This window comes from Chiloscyllium plagiosum, chromosome 12, assembly GCF_004010195.1.
Source record: "Chiloscyllium plagiosum isolate BGI_BamShark_2017 chromosome 12, ASM401019v2, whole genome shotgun sequence".
In the NCBI taxonomy this organism is placed as follows: Eukaryota; Metazoa; Chordata; class Chondrichthyes; order Orectolobiformes; family Hemiscylliidae; genus Chiloscyllium; species Chiloscyllium plagiosum.
Window position 1 is genome coordinate 43,669,352 of NC_057721.1, and position 20,853 is coordinate 43,690,204.

General features: G+C 40.7%; 1 protein-coding gene across 1 annotated transcript in view; it reads right to left on the reverse strand.

The window, feature by feature from the left end:
* LOC122555503 (CD48 antigen-like) overlaps positions 1-20,853 on the reverse strand; it is a 46,423-nt gene that overhangs the window by 15,829 nt on the left and 9,741 nt on the right. The window contains exons 2-3 of the mRNA XM_043701528.1: positions 7,575-7,877; positions 1,903-2,181 (exon numbers count right to left, since the gene is read on the reverse strand). Coding sequence (XP_043557463.1) covers positions 1,903-2,181; positions 7,575-7,877 — 582 coding nt within the window. The remainder of the gene's footprint in view (positions 1-1,902; positions 2,182-7,574; positions 7,878-20,853) is intronic.

The following is a 20,853-nucleotide window of genomic DNA, read 5'->3' on the forward strand; positions in this document are numbered from 1 at the left end:
TATTTCATTAGAGGAAGCTTCCGCTTGTTCAGTATTAGATGCCAGACAAACAACCTGATAAATTAGCAATTGAGAAGATTTTGAAAAAGATAAAGTAAAGCTTGGTGTCATTAACATTAATGTGCAATCTAATAGTGTGCAAACAGAGTGTTGCTCAGGTAATAAGAATTAGGAGGGGCTGTTGATAATTCCAACTGGCAACATTGTGGTAACATCACTGGGCTTGTAGTCTAGAACCCCTATTGCTTTGGGGAAATGAGTCAAATCTCACCATGGTGAAATTTGAACTCAATTAAAATGTAGAATTAAAGAAAGCTGACAATGATCCATGCAATCATTGTTGACTGATTGTTGTGAAAACCTATCTAGTTTAATTAATGTTCTTTAGGGAAAACTGTTGTCCTTATTGGTCTGGCTTACATGTGACTCCTGATGGCAATGTGGCTGACTGTTAACTACACTTTGAAATGTCCCTACCAAGCCACTCAGATCAAGAGACAATGAGGGATGGGCAATTAATCCCAATGAGTCCCAAATGCCAAGTATGAATTTAAAAAGAAATAGAGCTAATTATATAAAATGGGGAAGAGAAGCCATTACACGTGATATCCTGGCTAATCATTATTTCATTTCGTCCTTGCAACTATTACTTAGGATTAACAGCAAAGAAATATATCTAACTAACTGGAACTATACCACTTTAAACTGACCACACAACTTTCCTCATATCTTTCAATCACAGCTATTCCTTTTGACCACTAGTATGAATCTAGCTTCTTCTTAAATTCATCACTTTACCCCAATTACTCCACATGGAGAGGGAATAAAAGGTAATGAGGCAAAGGCCTCGAAAGGAGAATCTAGCGTTATCAGATTAGCCCATGACCTCTGTGAATGATGGTGCACACTCAACGTGGCTGTCTAGTCTGCTTTTTCTCCTAAGACCACAAGAGATCTTCAGATGTACGTACTAGCAGTTTCACATTTTAACCATTCCCTGGCAAAGAGCTTCTCCTGAATAGATACACTTTTTCACAATTTTTTTACTGAAGATATCTAAAATATATCTCTCTCCAAATTACACAATCAGTAATGAGCTCTACAAGGAAAAGGCAAACTCAAACATAGCATTCTTTTAACAAAGTTCAGTAAGTTGACAGCAACAAAAATAAACTGATTGTCTTAGGAGGAAAGACTAGATAGACCAACTTGTTTTTAACTAGACTGCAGAAAAAAAAAGGGGTGGCTTGATTGAAGTGTACAAGATCCTAAATGATCTGGACAAAGTGGATAGCGAAAGGATGGTTACTTTTGTGGGTACGTTCAGAACCAGGGATCACAGTTTCAAACAAGGGGTAGCCCTTTTGGGAGTAGGATGAAGAGTTTTTTTTTCTCTTGAGACTTTGGAATCCGCTCAGAGGCAGTGGAGTCGGGGTCATTAAACCGTTTTAAGATAGAGGTAGACAAGATTCTTGTTAGGCAAGGAAATCGATGATTAACAGTGGTGGATGGGAATGTGGAATTTGAAACACAAAGAAGATTCATGATTGTATTGACTGCTCAAACAGACTCCGAGTTGAATGGTTAATTTCTGCTCCTATGTTCTTAGATGGAAGATAGGGTAGGTACAATTAAAGTTGCGATAACACATCGATGACATGAAATTCCACCATACAAAAGAACAGGAAATTGAATTGAGTTAATGAATTTCAACACAGTCCAAGGGAACAAAACCAAGACTTCTCCTGGTGATGGATATAAACATAACTTGTTAGTAAAGTCATAAAACATTTCTGTGGATGCCACCAGATTAAAAGGAAACCATTTATGAATTGTTGCAAAAATAAATCTCCAGATTTTGGAATTCTATCATTATATAATGTGTTATTAGTAAAATCTTACCTTCTGTTTCAAGGCATTTTGACAAAAGCAAAGGAGCACTTTGGCTGCTGTCTTTTGGTTGTTTTGCAATACAGGTATACTCTCCAGAAAAAGAATGAGGGCTGCTTATCGTTAAAGACTTGTTTTCATTAGTTAAGACAAAGTCGTCACTGGGGGTCACAGGATTATCATGATACTTCCATTCAACGGTAATATCAGCACCTTCATTATTTAGACCACATATGAGTGTAACAACAGAATAATTTCTAATGCAGCTAGCTTCTGGAATTGCAAGCGGTTCTACAATTTAAAAGAAAGGAAAAACAATTAAATATTCATACTTCGTAGAGAAAAGAACTTACTGCAAAATCATTGGTAAACTTTCAAATAATATTTACACTCCAATAACCACACATTGTCATGACAACTTTCAAAAAGTACTCTCCTCACAATAATAATTGTTTTTTCATTGATTTGTGATGTGGTTCCTGCTGGCTGAGTGACAACCCGAGCTGCTCAAGCTGGTGGTGGTGATCTGCCTTTCTGAAAATAGTGGTGGATGGAGTGACTGTTTACATTGTGGTGCCAAACAAGCAAGCTGCTTAATTCTGGATGGTGTCAAGCCTCTTGGGTGTTATTGGAGCTACACTCAACCAGGTAAATGGGGAGTATTCAGACTTGTGCTGTGTAGACAATAAGCTTTGAGGAATTAGGAGGGGAGTTAGTCATTGTGGAATTCTTAATATCTAACCTTCTCATGTATTTATATGGATAATCCACTTCAGTGTTTGGTCATTGGTAGTCCCCAGGATGTTGATAGTGGGGGATTCAGTGATGGTAATGCCATTGAATGGCAACAGGCGATTAGATTCGCTCTTATTGGAGATAAATCATGGCTGGCATTTACTTGGCACAAGTTTTACTTGCCACTTTTCAGCCAAAGCCTGAATATTATCTAGGTCATGCTGGACATGGACTGCTTCAGTATCTAATGCTAGAATGCTTTCAGAGTCTATGGCCTTTGTGGTATCTAGTATCTTTAACTATTTCCTGATATGACTTAGAGTGAAATGAAGTAGCAGAAAAATGGCATCCGTGAGGCTTCAGACCTGCTGAGGAGGCCAAGATGGTCTATCTTGATTTCCTAACCTACAGAAAAGGATTAAGGAATGAGATTCTACCAATTCACTTTCCAGAAGTTCCATTTCTTCAGCTGGATGAGCTGAGCTCAGTGAGCAGAATATTGATAGCTGAAGACAACATTAGTAGGAGATTTATTAAACAATCAAAGTGACTAAAGATTAGAGAAAAATAGAAGACAACAAGATGACAAGACATGGATTATGAGGCAAACTATTCTGGAAGGGAGAGACAATGAATGGAAGTAGATTCCAAAAAGATGCTTAAGACAGTGAATATCACCAAGACAGGTTTGATATACTAGATGCTGCATTTTCACAGGGACATGGGACTGAGATGCATTGGGACTGTTAATTTGGATACTGTGTTCTTAGAGGTTGCCTCAGAATCCTGACACCTCTGGGAAAGAGAAATACAGTGACTGTCAATTAACAGCCCATTAAGGTCTTTTAGGAGTTTGTTTACAACGGATGTATTTGCTACTGTGCTGAACTAAATTCCTGCTGTAAGGATGACATATTTTTATTTTGAAGTGTTAACTGGAAAATTGATACTCGATTAGTTTTATTGCAGTGAATTAACTGTATTTTTTTATGGCACCTTGAAGGAAAAAAACAGATCTATGAGGTCACTACTGGTTATATAAGAGCAATTTTCTTAAGTAGCTGGAACACTTTTGAGAGACAAGATGGCATCAAGTACCTTTTGGCTATAAAAAGAAATCACAGCAACAACTTTTGAATTAATTTTAATTATCAGTTAATCACAGAACTGAGAGAGGGGGAGGGTGTTCTTGCTCCCATTTTATTCTGAGTAGTACTTCTTTTCCTCTCGCAAAAACTCTTCAAAAGGAAGAAAACTATCTAAAGACAAAGTCAGAAGTCACACGACACCAGGTTATAAAGTCATAGAGATGCACAGCATGAAAACAGACCCTTCAGTCCAACCCATCCATGCCGGCCAGATATCCCAACCCAAATCTAGTCTCACCTGCCAGCAACTGGCCCATAACCCTCCAAACCCTTCCCATTCATATACCCATCCAAATGCCTCTTAAATGTTGCTATTGTACCAGCCTCCACCACTTACTCTGGCAGCTCATTCCATACATGCACCACCCTCTGCGTGAAAATGTTGCCCCGTAGGTGTCTTTTATATCTTTCCCCTCTCATCCAAAACCTATGCCCTCTAGTTCTGGATTCCCCCCACGCCAGGGAAAAGACTTTGTCTATTTATCCTATCCATGTCCCTCATAATTTTGCAAACCTCCACAAGGTCACTCCTCAGCCTCCGATGCTCCAGGGAAAACTGCCCCAGCCTGTTAGCCTCTCCCTATCACTCAAATCCTCCAACCCTGGTAACATCCTTGTAAATCTTTTCTGAACCCTTGCAAGTTTCACAACATCCTTCCGATAGGAAGGAGACCAGAACTGTACGCAATATTCCAACAGTGGCCTAACCAATGTCCTGTATAGCCGCAACATGACCTCCCATCTCCTGTACTCAATACTCTGACCAATAAAGGAAAGCATATCAAACGCCTTCTTCACTATCCTATCGACCTGCGACTCCACTTTCAAGAAGCTATGAACCTGCACTCCAAGGTCTCTTTGTTCAGCAACACTGCCTAGGACCTTACCATTAAGTGTATAAGTCCTGCTAAGATTTGCTTTCCCAAAATGCAGCACCTCACATTTATCTGAATTGAACTCCATCTGCCACTCCTCAGCCCATTGGCCCATCTGATCAAGATCACGTTATAATCTGAGGCAACCTTCTTCGCTGTCCATTACATCTCCAATTTTGCTGTCATCTGCAAACTTACTAACTATAACTCTTATGCTCACATCCAAATCATTTATATAAATGACAAAGTAGTGGACCCAGCAAACCACTGATCACAGGCCTCCAATCTGAAAAACAATCCTCCACCACCACCTCTGTCTTCTACCTTTGAGCCAGTTCTGTATCCAAATGGCTAGTTCTCCCTGTATTCCATGAGATGTTATCTTGCTATTCAATCTCCCATGGGGAACCTTGTTGAACGCCTTACTGAAAGTCCATATAGATCACATCTACCGCTCTGCCCTCATCAATCCTCTTTGTTACTTCCTCAAAAAACTCAATCAAGTTTGTGAGACATGATTTCCCATGCACAAAGCCATGTTGACTATCCCTGATCAGTCCTTGCCTTTCCAAATACATGTACATCCTGTCCCTCAGGATTCCCTCCAACAACCTGCCCACCACCGACGTCAAGCTCACTGGTCTGTAGTTCACTGGCTTGTCCTTACCACTCTTCTTAAACAGTGGCACCACATTAACCAACCTACAGTGTTCTGGCACCTCACCTGTGACTATCGATGATACAAATATCTCATCAAGAGGCCCAGCAATCACTTCCCTAGCTTCCCACAGAGTTCTAGGGTACACCTGATCAGGTCCTGGGGATTTATCCACCTTTATGAGTTTCAAGACATCCAGCACTTCCTCCTCTGTAATATGGACATTTTGCAAGGTGTCACCATCTATTTCCCTACATTCTATACCTTCCTTGTCCTTCTCCACAGTAACTACTGATGCAAAATGTTCTTTTAGTATCTCCCCCATTTTCTGTGGCTCCATACAAAGGCTGCCTTGCTGATCTTTGAGGGACCCGATTCCCTCCCGAGTTACCCTTTTGTTCTTAATGTATTTGTAAAAACCCTTTGGATTCTCATGTCCCCTTTTTGACCTCTTGATTTCCCTCTTAAGTATACTCCTACTGCCCTTATACTCTAAGGATTCACTCAATCTATCCTGTCTATACCTTACATATGCTTCCTTCTTTTTCTTAACCAAACCCTCAATTTCTTTAGTCATCCAGCATTCCCTATACCTATTAGCCTTCCCTTTCACCCAAAACAGGAATATATTTTCTCTGGTTTCTCGTTATCTCATCTCTGCAGTCCAAGAGGTCTATTTGAAATCACAAGCTTTCAGAGCGATGCTCCTTCATCATTTTTCACGTGATGAAGGAACAGCACTCCGAAAGTTTGGTGATTTCAAATAAACCTGTTGGGAGGATAACCTGCTGGTGTGTGACTTTGATTTTGTCCACCCCAATCCAACAGTGTCATGTCCAAATCATATCTCAAGTCAAGACCTAGGTCCAGCTGAATGGCTACTAAATTGAGGATTGCTGTGGTCAACAGCAGGATATCATTGCCAATACCAAATTCAAACCGAGAATAATCATCGAATTTCATCTTATTGTTTGACCTCTGGATCCACTGACTTTTGTTCATAAAATATAGGAGTAAACAATAACATTAAAGAGAATCAAAGTCATGATTCGGCCGTGGTTGACATAACATGTTCAGTTTCAGGTGCCCTACTGCAAAAATGAAAATAAAAATAAAATAGCATGGCACATTATTGAGTACAGGAGTTGCAGCTGTACAGGACATTGGTTAGGCCACTGTTGGAATATTGCATGCAATTCTGGTCTCCTTCCTATTGGAAGGATGTTGTGAAACTTGAGAGTTCAGAAAAGATTTACGGGGATGTTGCCAGGGTTGGAGGATTTGAGGTACAGGGAGAGGCTGAACAGGCTGGGGCGGTTTTCCCTGGGAGCGTCACAGACTGAGGGGTGACCTTATAGAGGTTTACAAAATCATGAGGGGCATGGATAGGATAAATAGACAAAGTCACCTTGTAGAGGTTTATAAAATCATGAGGGGCATGAATAGGATAAATAGACAAAGTATTTTCCTTGGGGTGAGGGAGTCCAGAACTAGAGGGCATAGGTTTAGGGTGAGAGGGGAAGATATAAAAGAGAACTAAGAGGCAACTTTTTCACACAGAGGGTGGTGCATGTATGGAATGAGCTGCCAGAGGAAGAGGTAGAGGCAGGTACAATTCCAACATTTATAAGGCGTTTGCATGGGTACATGAATAGGAAGGGTTTGGAGGGATATGGGCCACGTACTAGCAGGTGGGACTAGAGTGGGTTGGGATGTCTGGTCAGCATGGATGACTTGGACCAAAAGGTCTGTTTCCATGCTGTACATCTCTATGACTCTATGACCAGGATAGAGACAGTGATGGGAAAGTATTATAAAAGGAGGCACTTCAGATTCTGGGACTACTTTTACTGGAGTAACATCAACCAGAATTTCAAAGAGGCTTTTAGTACATGAAAGATTTTGATAAGAGTCAACAGGGAAAGTGTACTCTCTTCTTCTGGGGGAAGGAGGGACATGCCAAGTAATAAAAGGCTAACAATTTCCCAGTCACGAAAAGAAGTCTAGGAGCCATAGTGACTGATTGGGCAGTGGTCGTGCCAAAAAAACATGTAATTTGCTGATTCAACTGAATTTGAGGAAGAAGTGGTACTTACCAAGTGTAAGAAACATATGGGCCTGCCTCAGTTATTCTCAGGCACAGCAGCAATAGTTAGTTACTCAGATGTCCGAGAATCCTATTTTTAGGAGTGCAACAAGTTTCTCCAAATATCTTAATTAGGATGTTTGTACTAGATGCAGCAAGTAATAGACAATTGTAACACTTACCAAGTACTTTCAGGAAGAATTTGTCTTTCCTAATCGTTCCATCAGAAAATATGAAATCTACTGTGTAATTTCCAGTATCCTCCTTCTGTAATCTCGGTATCAAAACACTTTCGTCTGTATAATTAAACTTCTGCGAAAATGAGCCGAAATAATTTGTCTCCTCGTTTTCCCATTCAAATACTTTGTGGTTATTGAGCTTGAACACAATTTCAGATACATCAGTGGGTTTTGACAAAGGGAGAGATATAGAATGATTCAAGAGTCCATAGATGATTTCAACATCCAATGTGCCACATTTAGAAACTGGTAAAGAAAAGAAAATGTGAAATAATATATTAAAAAATGCATTTATAAAAACAAGTAGTCACTAAACAGGAATGGCAGGATTTGAGAACTTTGGATAATAGTGGAAATCTGTTTACTAAAAAAAAAAGCTTACCTAATGTCTGGGCAACTAAAAACAGACAAATGCCCTTGAAGAATATAGAGAAAGAAGGAAAGAGCTCACGTGGGGAGTTAAGAGGGCTAAAAGGGACTATGAAATATCCTTAGCCAGTGTTAGAGAGAATCCCAAGCTATTTTATACACATATTAGGAGCAAAGGGATAGCTAGTGAAAGAGTAGGCTCACTCAAGGATAAAGGATTTATGTGTGGAGCCAGAGGAAGTGGGTGAGGTCCTTAATGAGTATACTTCACTATTTACCAAAGAGAGGGACATGAGGGATTCAGAGGTTAGGGAAAGGAGGTTAGGGATAGGCAAGGGAGGAAAAAGCTGGGGCTGTTGCATCCTCTTTGGCCTTAGACAAGGTCCAGAGGACTGCAGAATGGCCAATATTTTTCCTTCATTTAAGAAAGGAAACCGAGATAATCCAGGTAATTATAGGCCGGTGAGCCTGTAATGGTGGGAAGCTGTTGGAGAAGATACTGAGAGATAGGATTTATTCACATTGGAAAGTGACTAGTCTGGGGTTAGTGATAGACAGCATGGATTTGAGCAGGGAAGGTCACGCCTCATCAGCTTGATTGCGTTTTTTTTTGAGGTGACATGAATGATTGACGAAACAAGGACAGTGGATGTTGTCTGCATGGACTTTAATGATGCATTTGAAAAGGTATCTCATGGCAGGCTGGTACAGAAGATAGAACCTCATGAGATCCATGATGCGCCGGCTAGATGGACACAAAACTGGCTTAGTCATAGAAGACAGTAGTGGTGGAAGAGTACTTTTTGGAATGGAGATAAGTAACTACTGTGTTCTACAGGGATCAGTGCTGAGACCTTTGATGTTTGTAATCTATAGAAATAATTTGGAGGAAAATGCAGGCAGTCTGATTAGAAAGTTTGTGGATGACACCAAAATTTGCAGAGTTGCAGATCATGATGGGAACTGTCAAAGGATACAGTGGGATATAGATGGATTGCAGATCTGGGCAGAGAAATGGCAGATGGAGTTTAATCTGGACAAATGTGAGGTGGTGCATTTTGGAAGATCAAATTCAGGCGTGAATTTTACACTAAATGGCAGTGCAATTAGGAGCACTAACATACAGAAAAATCTGGGTGTCCAGGTCTACAGATCGCTAAAAGTGGCAACACAAGCGGATAAGGTAGTGAAGGGGGTATATAGCACGCTTGTCTTTATTGGTCAGGGCATTCAATACAAAAGTTGGGGCATCCAATATAAAAGTTAGCAAGTTACATTACACCTGTACAAAACTGTAGTCAGACCACATTTGGAATACTGTGCGCAGTTCTGGTCACCACACTACTAAAAGAACATGAATGCTTTGGAGAAGGTTTACCAGGATGCTGCCTGGTCTGGATGGTTTTAGTTAGGAGGAGAAGTTGGATAAACTCTGATTGTTTTCCCTGGAAAGATGGAGGCTGAGGGACGATCTGCCAGAAGTCTACAAAACTATGAGAGGCATAAATAGGGTGTAATAGTCAGAAGCTTTTTTCTAGGGTGGAAAGGTCAACTACAACAGGGCATAGGTTCAAGGTGTGAGGGGGAAAGTTTAGGGGAGAAGTCAGGGACAACTTTTCACACAGAGAGTGGTGGGTGCTTGGAACGCATTTTCAGTGGAGATGGTGGAGGCAGGCATGTTAGTAACATTTAATGTGTATCTTGATAGAACGCGAGGCAAACAGAGAGATAGAAACTGATAATGAACAATCAGTTGCAGATCTAAATAAGGATTAGGAATCGGCATAGGCTTGGTATTTTATTGTATTATTTTCCTGAAAACAAGTTAAAAGCTTGATGTTACTCAGCACCTAGAATTATGACATGATTTGATGTTAATTTATTCAATGTCTACAAAGACATTCCCAGAAAACACATGTAGATGAGTGAGAAGGGACTATGCCATTTTGCAACATTTACAGTTAAAGAATAAACATGTTCTCTCTTTTATCAGGTCTAAGATCAATGCAAGTTTAAAATATGGTTATTCAATTTAACTCTATTCCAGAGAGTCTCAAACTAGTGTACCACAGAAAAAATAATTTTTAATAATTTCATTCAAGTTCATGTCATTCACAATTGCTAAGTTTGAATTATATGCATTTAGATAGAGAATGGATATAAGGGCTTCCACCATCTAAAATTGCTGTTTTGTCTCTGTCTATTCCCTACGCACATGACCCCTGAGACAGATAGAATTAGCATAATTAGCTTCCATTCCAAATGGCTTCCATTTTTAAATATTATCCTCAATTTAGCATCTAAGTCACTTCACAGACCAAGAAAGAAACTGAGTTATAGTTTCAAATTGCAATTAATTTTCCACAAATAATCTTTAAGGACCTACAAATCAGCACTAACCAACAACTGATACCACTTGTACATGACAAGTCCAGGACATTTTAAAGTAAAACAGACAGGAGAGTGGGGCACAGAGAGGAAAAAAACAGTTTGGATACAACTGTACAGGGATTTGGCAAGACCCGACCTGGAATACTGGACAGAGTTCTGTGCCATCCTGTAGGAGTGAAAGACACTGCAGGAAGGGGAATATTAGCTGCTTGATGACAGGACAAAAGTCTGCAAATAAGTTTTGGGAATTTTAAAAGGCAGCTCAACAGCATACTCATTAAAAGACCTGCTCACAAGAGTGAAGGTTCCATGCAAGTGTGCAATTACTGTTTTCATATTCACGACTGCACAGATGTGGTGTGGTAGCAGGCATGGTCATGTTTCTGGATTTGAATGCATAGCTACTGCTTTCTCCTCTTTAGAGTGTATTTATCTATGCCAGGCCATGATTGACATTGGGTGGCAGTACTTTAAGATAGGTAAATGGAGAAGGGAGGATGGAGTGTAACAGATGTGGGTTCAAAGGGCCAGCTAAGCTGAGAGCATCAAGTTCCTTGGAATGATGATTGCTGACCACCTGTCCTGGACTTCCCAGATAGATGCAACAGTCAAGAAAGCATAACAACCTCTCCTTCCTCAGGAAATTTGGCATCTTCATAAGGACTCTCACCAACTTTTACAGATGAACCACAGAAAGCATACTGTCCAGGTGCATGATGGCCTGGTATGGCAACTGCTCCGCCCAGGACCATAAGAAACTACAGAAGGTGGTGTGCACAGCCCAGAGCTTCATGGAAGCCAATCTCCCATCCATGGACTCCATTTACATCTCATGTTGCTGCAGAAAGGCTGCTAACATCATCAAAGACCCATCCCACCCCAGTAATGCTCTCCTACAACCGCTTCCATCAGGGAGAAAATACAGAAGCTTGAACACATCCACCAGCAGGTTCAAGAACAGCTTCTTCCCTGCCATTATTACACAGATGAATAGACTTTCTAACTTGAAATAACCCTGACCTTGTTAATGTTCATCTTGTCTAGCACACATCCTGAGAGTTGGAACCTTGTATGCCTTACGCTGCCCAAGCTTATTTTTCACCTTATATCTGTCTGTCCTTGTTTTCTATTGTCTACGTGTACTGTTTGCAAACAAATCTTTTCATTGTACTTGGGTACACGTAACAAAAAGTAAATCAAAACAAATCTGGCCAAGGGAGGTTGACTCAGCAGGCTGAAAGGGCAAGAATGTGTCACTCCAGGTATCGATGAAGGTATTGGACCTTTAAGAGATGTGCTTTATCTTGTTTCTCCTGCAGAGTGGTGTTGTACCAGTGGTGGTGCAATGTCTTCTTCAGCCAAGCAGTTGGTAAACAACTTGGAATTCTGCCTGGGTATGTTTTTTTTAAAAAAAGAGACAAAACAGGGTGGGGTCAGGCTCACACACAGAGTCAAAAGGGTTTTGGTTTTGCTTTCAGTTAAATGGAGAAATTTTCTACTGGTTGCTGGAGCCAAAAGCAATAGAGAACTCAAGCTAACGTCTTAAGACAGTGAGGCTTCCCCTTAAAAATCAATAGTGGGGAGCAATTCGACATCTGCCTCAGCAGCCTGGCCTTTGACAGGATATCACACACCTACATGAGGGATGTGCTCTCCAAAACGGGCTTCAGGGAGGACTCTGCAATTGGGTCTGACTGTTCGACAGAAACATCAATAGAGAAATATTAAATCAATGGGAGAGAATCAGAAAGCTGCCTGATGAAACGTAGAGTCAGGCAAAGCTGCTCCCTCTCCTCTGCCTTGATTGAGCATTGTATACAGCTTTTTGCTTAGTCCATTGGGAACAATGCAAGTCAGAGAGGGATGACATTGTAAACACTCAAATGCGGAACATGGTTTTACAGTATTTTCCACCATATCTGAAGCAAACTGTTTTGTAATATATTTTAGATAATTTACGAAAAATGTATTTTTTTGCAATACATTTATGCCAATGATCTCTGGAGGTTAGAAGATCGAGAGGTGACCTCATTGAGACAAACAAAATGCTCGATAGGGTTGACACAGAATGCTTCTGCTGGTCTGGGAATCTAAAACACAGTTGTACAACTCAGGATATGGGGCTGATCATTGAGGACCTTAAGTGGGGAAACTGTTTCAGTTAAAGCACTGTTAATCTTTGGAATTCTTTGTGTGAGAAGGAGATGGATACCGCATGGCTAAATGCATTTAAGGCTGGCTCAGATCGGCAATCCAAAATCAGCTACGAATGTACAGAATGGTGAAGCTGATTGAACAGACCATGTGGTCTAGGTCTGCTCCTATTTATTGTGTTATGGAAGGACATTTTGTTCCATCCTCTTCAACACCTACAATCCAGAGAACTGAAGATCTGCTCCAGACCTCAAGTACATCAGGGCAGACTAAGTTCCCCCAAAACACAAGCATTAACAACTTGGATTTTCCCCTTCTGTAAACAATATGCTCAGTTGTGCATTTAGAAAACATTTGTCCCACCTCTAAAAAGCTGTGGAAAAAACCCATTTTACTCAAAAAGCATTGTCTTGCATGTCACCAAATTGAATTAGTATATGAGCAACAGTCTTTGCTCTTTCACGTTAGCGTTATGAAATTTCCCCAAAATTCCCCAGAAGACTCTGTAGCCCAACTCACATGCACTCAGAAGAGCTACTGTACATCTGCCAGGTTGGGGTTGGGGTGGGGGGGAAGCAGAAATACTCGAGACAGAATCCCTGTGCTGATCCCAGCCATGGATAGCACCCCAAACCAAGAATGCTCCAAAGCAAATGGAGGCGGAGATCATTTGCAATAGCAACATTTATCAAAGACATGCTCTGCTCATGGCTCACTATCACAGCAGCTGACATGCTGCTGAACCGTGTCTAACTTAAGGTAGTAAAGTATTATTAATTTCTTGTAAATGTGACCCCAAATGCTTGTGGCAGCCACACCTACACATTATTCAAGTAAATTATATTCACAGTTTCATTGCCAAATTTAGCTTCAGAGACCATATCCTCTCCCTCAGAATGACAAACCATTTCCATCTTTATAACATCTCAAAACTGGTCTAAAATTTTTATTTTTATTTCATTTTTAAGTGTTGTCACCACCGGTCTCAATTACTCTTTTCTCAAAGTTCAGCCTTCAAAAACTCCAATTTTAAGAAAATTCTGTTCCATTCATTCTGTAACATTCTTTAACTCATTCAGTTAAAACTCTTTTCTTTACTGATCAAAATCAGCTCTCCACCCCTCCCCATACATATTAAATTTAAAATCCTCATTTTTATATCTTCCCTGACTTCATCCCATTCAATCTATGCAACTGACTAGAACCCTGTATCCTACCTGCCGAGCAATCCAATACTTTGTTATATACTTGCTTTCAACTCACTTCCCAAACCCTCTGGATGAAATTTCACAATTAACCATTTGGAACATACTTCCTAGAATCCTTAAGAAGATAAAAAAAAAACAGCAGCAGTAGATCATTAAACTCCTTGAGTCCACTCAGCCATTCAATGAGATCATAGCTGATCTTTCATCTCAACGTATTTTCCTGCACTATCTCCATAGTCCTTGATGTTTTAATAGCTAGATATTTGTTGATCTTGAAGAGCATACTGAATGATTGAATTTCCAAAGCCCTCCGGGACTGAAGAAATTCATCCTCATCTCAGTCTTAAAAATGGCTCAAACTTTATTCTGAAACTTTGTCCCTGGTTCCAAACCCTTCAGCCAGCAGAAACACCCTGCACCCACCCTGTCAACCCTCAGAAAAACTTTTGTATCTGGTATAAATGTGATCATTTATTTTTTCATTTAAACTCCAAATAAAGATCCAGTCTATTTAATATTTCCTCACAGAGCAATTCCTCATTCCCAGGAATTAGTTTGTTGAGGTTTAATTATATTTTCCTTGAGATGAGGCAAAACCTTTGTTTTAAAACTTAGTAATGGACTGTGGGCCAGTATTTATTCTCCATCCCCAAATGATCCCAGGGCCGTTAAGAATCATTCACATTGCTGTAGATCTGGAGTCACATGTAGGCCAGATTTCCTTCCCTAAAGGACATTAGTAGACTACAAGACATAGGAGCAGACATTAGGCCATTTGGTTCATTGAATGGCAGAGCAGACTCAATCATGGCTGATAGGTTTTTTGATCCCATTTTCCTGCTTGCTCTCCTTGACCTTTGATCCCTTTGACAATCAAGAACTTATTTATCTCTGACTTAAATATAATCAATGACCTGGCCTCCACAGCCTTCTGTGGCAATGCATTTCATAGATTCACTACTCTCTGGCTGAAGACTTTTCTCCTCATCTCTGTTCTAAAGGGTCTTCCCTTTACTCTGTAAGGCTCTGCCCTTGGGTCCTAGTCTCTCCTGTTAATAGAAAGATCTTCCCTTTGTCCATTCTGTTTAGACATTCAGTATTCTGTATGTTTCAATTAGATCCCCCCCTCATCCTTCTAAATTCCATAGAGTGTAGACCCAGATCCTCAAACGTTCTTTATATGTTAAGCCTTTCATTCCTGGGATCATTCTTATGACCCTCCTCTGGATCTGCTCCAGAACCAATACATCCTTCCTCACATATGGGGCCCAATATTGCTCACAATATTCTAAATATGATCTAACCAGACCCTGACAAACCTCAGAAAGACAGCCCGGCTTTTATATTCTAGTCCTCTCAAAATTGTATTTGTCTTCCTAACTACCAACTCAACCTGCAAGTTTACCTTAAGAGAATCCTAGACTAGGACTTCCAAGTCCCTTGGCACTTCAAATTTCTGAATTTTCTCCCTATTTAGAAAATAATCCATGTCTCCATTCTTCCAACCAAAATGTGTGACCTTACACTTTGCCATGTTGTATTCAATCTGTCAATTGTCTGCCCACTCTCCCAACCTGTCCAAATTATTCTACAGCCTCCCCACCTCTTCAATACTACCTGTCCCTCCACCTAATTTGTATCATCTGCAAACACAGCCAGAATGCCCTCTGTACATGAGTGATCTAGATGAAGGAACTAAGTGAAAAAATTGTGGTCCCAACACTGAGCCTTGCGGAACACCACTAGTTACCTGACATCCTGAGAAGGACCCTTTTACCCCCCTACCACTCTCTGCTTTCTGTCAAACAGCCAATCCACTATCCATACTCGTACCTTGCCTCTAACACCATGGGCTCTCATCTTACTCAGCAGCCTCCTGTGCGACACCTTGTCAAAGGTGTTCTGGAAGTCCAAGTTGATAACATCCATTGGCTCTCCGTGGTCTAACCTGTTCATTACCTCCTCAAATAACTGTAACAAATTTGTCAGTTATGACCTCCCCTTGAGGAAACCATGCTGACTTAGCCTTATTTACCATGCACTTCCAAGTATTCAGAAATCTCATCCTCCACAATGGACTCCAAGGTCTTATCAACGACCGAGGTCAGGCTAATCAGCCTGTAATTTCCCATCTTTTGCCTTACTCCCTTGTTAAATGGGAGGTTATATTAGCGATTTTCCAGTCCTCTGGGACCCTCCCTGACTCCAGTGATTCCTGAAAGATCACCATTAATGCCTCCAATATCTCTTCAGCTATCTCCTTCAGAACTCTGGGGTGTAGACCATCTGGTCCAGGTTATTTATCCATCTTCAGACTTTTCAGTTTTTCTAGCACCTTCTCCTTGGTGATCGCCACCATACTTATCTCTGCCCTGACGCCCTTGAACTTTTGGAATGCCACTCATACCTTCCACCATGATAACTGACACAAAGTACTTGTTCAGTTCCTCAGCCATTTCTTTGTCCGCCTTTATTTCTTCTCCAGCATCATTTTCCAGTGGCCCAATGTCCACTTGTGCCTTTGTTTTGCTGCTAATATATCTAAAGAAACTTTTGCAATCCTCTTTTATATTACTGGCTAGCTTACCTCATATTTAACCTTCTCCCTCTTATTTCTTTTTTAGTTGTCCTCTGTACAGGAGTTGGGAGGTCATGTTGCAGCTGTACAGGACATTGGTTAGGCCACTGTTGGAATATTGCATGTAATTCTGGTCTCCTTCCTAAAGGAAAGATGTTGTGAAACTTGAAAGGGTTCAGAAAAGATTTACAAGGATGTTGCCAGGGTTGGAGGATTTGAGCTGCAGGGTGAGGCTGAACGGGCTGCGGCTGTTTTCCCTGGAGCATCGGAGGCCGAGAGGTGACCTTGGAGAGGTTTGCAGAGTTATGAGGGGCATGGATAGGATAAATAGACAAAGTCTTTTCCCTGGGGTCAGGGAGTCCAGAACTAGAAGGCATAGGTTTAGGGGAAGGATATAGGGGATACCTGGGGGAGCAACTTTTTCACGCAAAGGGTGGTACGTATATGGAATGAGCTGCCAGGGGATTTGGTGGAACCTGATACCCATCCAAATGCCTCCCAAATGTTGCAATTGTATGTGGTTAGGAGGGGTTTGGAGGGATATGGGCCGGGTGCTGGCAGATGGGACGAGATTGGGTTGGGATATCTGGTCGGCATGGACAGGTTGGACCAAAGGGTCTGTTTCCATGCTGTACATCTCTATGACTCTGTTGGTCTTTGAAGGCTTCCCAATCCTCTGGCTTTCCACTGCACTTGTTGCATTATATGATTTGTCTTTTGCTTTTATGTGGTCTCTAACTTACCTTGTCAGCCATGGTTGCCTCGTCCTCCCTGTACCATGTTTCTTTTTCCTCGGGATGAATCTCTGCTGTGTCTCCTGATTTAATCCGAGTAACTTCTGCCATTGCTCTTCCACAGTCTTTCCTGCTAGGTTCCTCTTCCAGTCAATTCTGGTCAGCTCCTCCCTCATGTCTCTGTAGTTGCCTTTATTCAACTGTAATACTATTACGCCTGACTCCGGCTTCTCCCTTTCAAACTGCAGAGTAAATTCAATCACGTTACAATCACTGCCTCCTAAGGATTCCTTCACCCTAAGCTCCCTTATCAAGTCTGCCTCATTGCACATCACTAAATCCAGAATTGCCTGTTCCCGAGTGGGCTCCACCATACACTGCTCCAAAAAGCCATTTTGTAGACATTCCACAAATTCCTTTTCTTGTGACCCACTACCAACCTGATTTTCCCAGTTCACATGCATTTTGAAATCCCTCATGATCACTGTAACCTTGCCTTTCATACACACCTTTTCTATCTCCAGGTGTATCTTCTGCCCCACATCCTGACTGCTGTTTGGAAGCCTGTACATAACTCTCATTATGGTTTTGTTACATTTGCAGTTCCTCAACTGTACCCACACACATGCTACATCAGCTGACCCTACATCATTTCTTGCTATTGATTTAATTTCATTTCTTACTAATAAGGCAACCCCACTCCCTCTACCTACCTGCCTGTGTTTTCGATAGGACATACATCCTTTGGATTTGTTGGATTTACAATGTGTGCTGGCGAGTATTGACGGTATAGTAACGGAACACAATGGAGATCAAAGCTCCCAGATCTGATCCCCTTGCAGTCACATCACTGTGATGTTGCCAAATTTGATCTACGCCACAAGCTCAGATGTGATTTTCCTGACAATCAGCAATTTTTTTCATGCTTATCATTAGACTCAAATTCCAGATAATTAATGAATTCAAATTTCACCATCTGCCAGTGTGATTTGAATCCAGGTCTCCTGGACACTACCTGGGTTAATAGTCTAATGATAATACTACTAGGCCACCATCTAACTCCAATCCCCAACTCTAACCATTATCTCACCAAGGTTTTATAAAATTGCAGTAAAACATCTTTATTCTTGTACTCACTTCCTCTTGCAATGATCGCCAACATATAGTTTACCTAATTGCTTGCTGTACCTAAATGTTAACTTTGCTTATTTTGAGCTTGTCAACTCACGACCAAGGAGCCCTCCAAGCACAAGGGATGAACTCAGATTTCTCCAGTTTCCTCATTTCCCCTCCCCCCACCTTGATGCCTGAAACATCAATTCTCCTGCTCCTTGGATGCTGCCTGACCTGCTGCGCTTTTCCAGCAACACATTTTCAACTCACGACCAAGGTCACACAAGTTCAAGTTCAACACTTGCAAGCTTCACACCATTTGAAAAATACTCTATTTCTACTTTTCTCCACTAAACTGGATTACGTCACAATTTTCCTCATTGTATTTCATCTGCCAAATTTATGCCTACTTACTTAGCTTCTCCAAAATCCCTTGAAGCATCATTGCACCTCCTCATGTCTCAATGTCCTTCTCAATCTCCAGATTACTCAAACACTTGTTCAGAAACCTCCTCTTTTGGTCACCTCTCTTTCCCTGGCTTGGCATCCATTTTCCATATTCAAAACTGAAGGACACTGCAGCATTCTTTAAAATGCACTATAGTAATGCAAGTTCTTTACAATGTGTGCTGGCAAGTATTGACGGTATAGTAACGGAACACAATGGAGATCAAAGGCCATCCCTTAATGGGTTTACTTGCTAAGGTATTACTTGCTCCATTTTATTTAATTATCAGTAAGGATTTCATGACATATGCATATCATTGTAATAACTAGCAAGCAATTTGGAACTCTGAAAGCTAAAACCTTATCAATGGAGAATGATGTGAGTGTGACCGAAAATGAAGGAGTTTCAATGTTCTAGTTAATAAACAATGCTGACAACCAGCAAAAAACCTTCACTAGCAGCAACAGGAAATTCAAATTATTATGCAGGAAATATGAGAGTAGTCCACAGAGCTGTAAATCCTGTTCTCCCATTCAATACGATCATGGCTTATCTTGGGATAGATCTCTACTTTCCAGTGTCGCCTTCATATCCTAGAACAGAAATATGCTTTAAATGTATTCAACAAGGGAACATCCACAACCAGCTGTGGTAGAGAAATTCAAAAAGATTCACAACCCTTTGAATGAAGCAATTTTTCCTTGTCTCAATCCTAATTGACCGGTGTCTGATCCTGACACTATGCCTCTGTTTTTGTTGGTCAGGCATCTAAACCTCAACCTCTCAAATGTCCGCTCCATCAACCCCCTTCTGAAACTCTCATTTTTGTTGAGATTGTGTCTCATTTTTCTAAACTCCAGAGAATACAGACCCAATTTACTTAATCTCTCATCATGAGACTGCCCCTTCACCCCAGGGAACAATTTAGCAAACCTTTACATTATAGAAAATACAAATATATAAATAGGTATTAGTAGGAGCTAGGCAATAATCTATAGTTGTGATTTTTTTTGTATTGTGTTCTGATCAAAAGACGTTGTAGCGACAAAGAAATAGATGGCTACATCCTACAGCCAGAAATGTGAAATGAAAGTGACATTAAGTCCTCCAGGGTTAAAACCAGTGTAAAACACTCAAAGAACAGCAACACTGAGATTTTTGGGAAATAAATTTTGTCAAGCTCACTTAAACTATCAAGTGCACATATGGGATGGCCGAATATTGGTTTGATTATCCACAATAAATCACCACAAATGGTGTTGATTATCAGGTCTCGGGAAAGTACAAATTAATGACTTTTGTGTACCAAAATTGTGCTAAAGACATGTAATTCACAGCGGATAATGATCATGAAGCCTGTGTAAAATTACTGTCAGTTACTCTCTGTTCTGAAGCAAGTTCACAAACCTGAAACATTACATCTGTTTCTCGAGGCGAAAGTGCTAGACCCTCTAAGTATTTGCAGTATTTTCTTCTCTTAGTTCAGATTTCCATAATCTATAATATTTTGACTTTAAAAGGAACTGGTTAAGCCACACAGAAAAGTCAATGCAAGGTCAGTTGCATATTAAAAAAAAAGGATGTGACAAACACCAAAGAATCAGCCAAGTTATTCCAAAAACGTATATGATTTTTAAATGCTCTTAATGCAAGGCATTGACAGTAGGACCTTGCAAAACACCAGTCATTTCTCCCATTAACGCTTGAAGGCTGCCTCCAATCGAACTCTATACTAACGGAGGCAACCCTGTTGCCAATGTCACTGTAGTCTTCCTAAGCAGAGAATTTATTTTGATACCAAATTATTACTATTACCAGTTCATGAAATATGTGAATCTACTGGAAGCAGGGTGAATCTAAAAAAGGAGTAGACCATACAGTAGAGCAGATTTTAATTCCTGCCAAGAAATTTGGCAAGGCCCCACCAAGAACAGAACCAGGGATGCTTCGACTATTTCAAGATCCAAGGAATATTGGCATCCTGTTTGTTAATTTCTCAACTAAAACATGAAGTCCAAAGTTACTATGGAGAGTAGAAGGAGACGTATTTGCTAGAAATACATCTCAATGCATTAGAATAAGCTGGAATGCAACTACTTAGAGGCAGATTCATGAAGGTGGAAAGAGGAGAGGTAGTAGAGGAAGATGGAATGGTCATGTCGAACATCCTGAAGAAACAAACGACACCAAGATGAAAAACTATACCACAGCTACAGTCACACTAGAT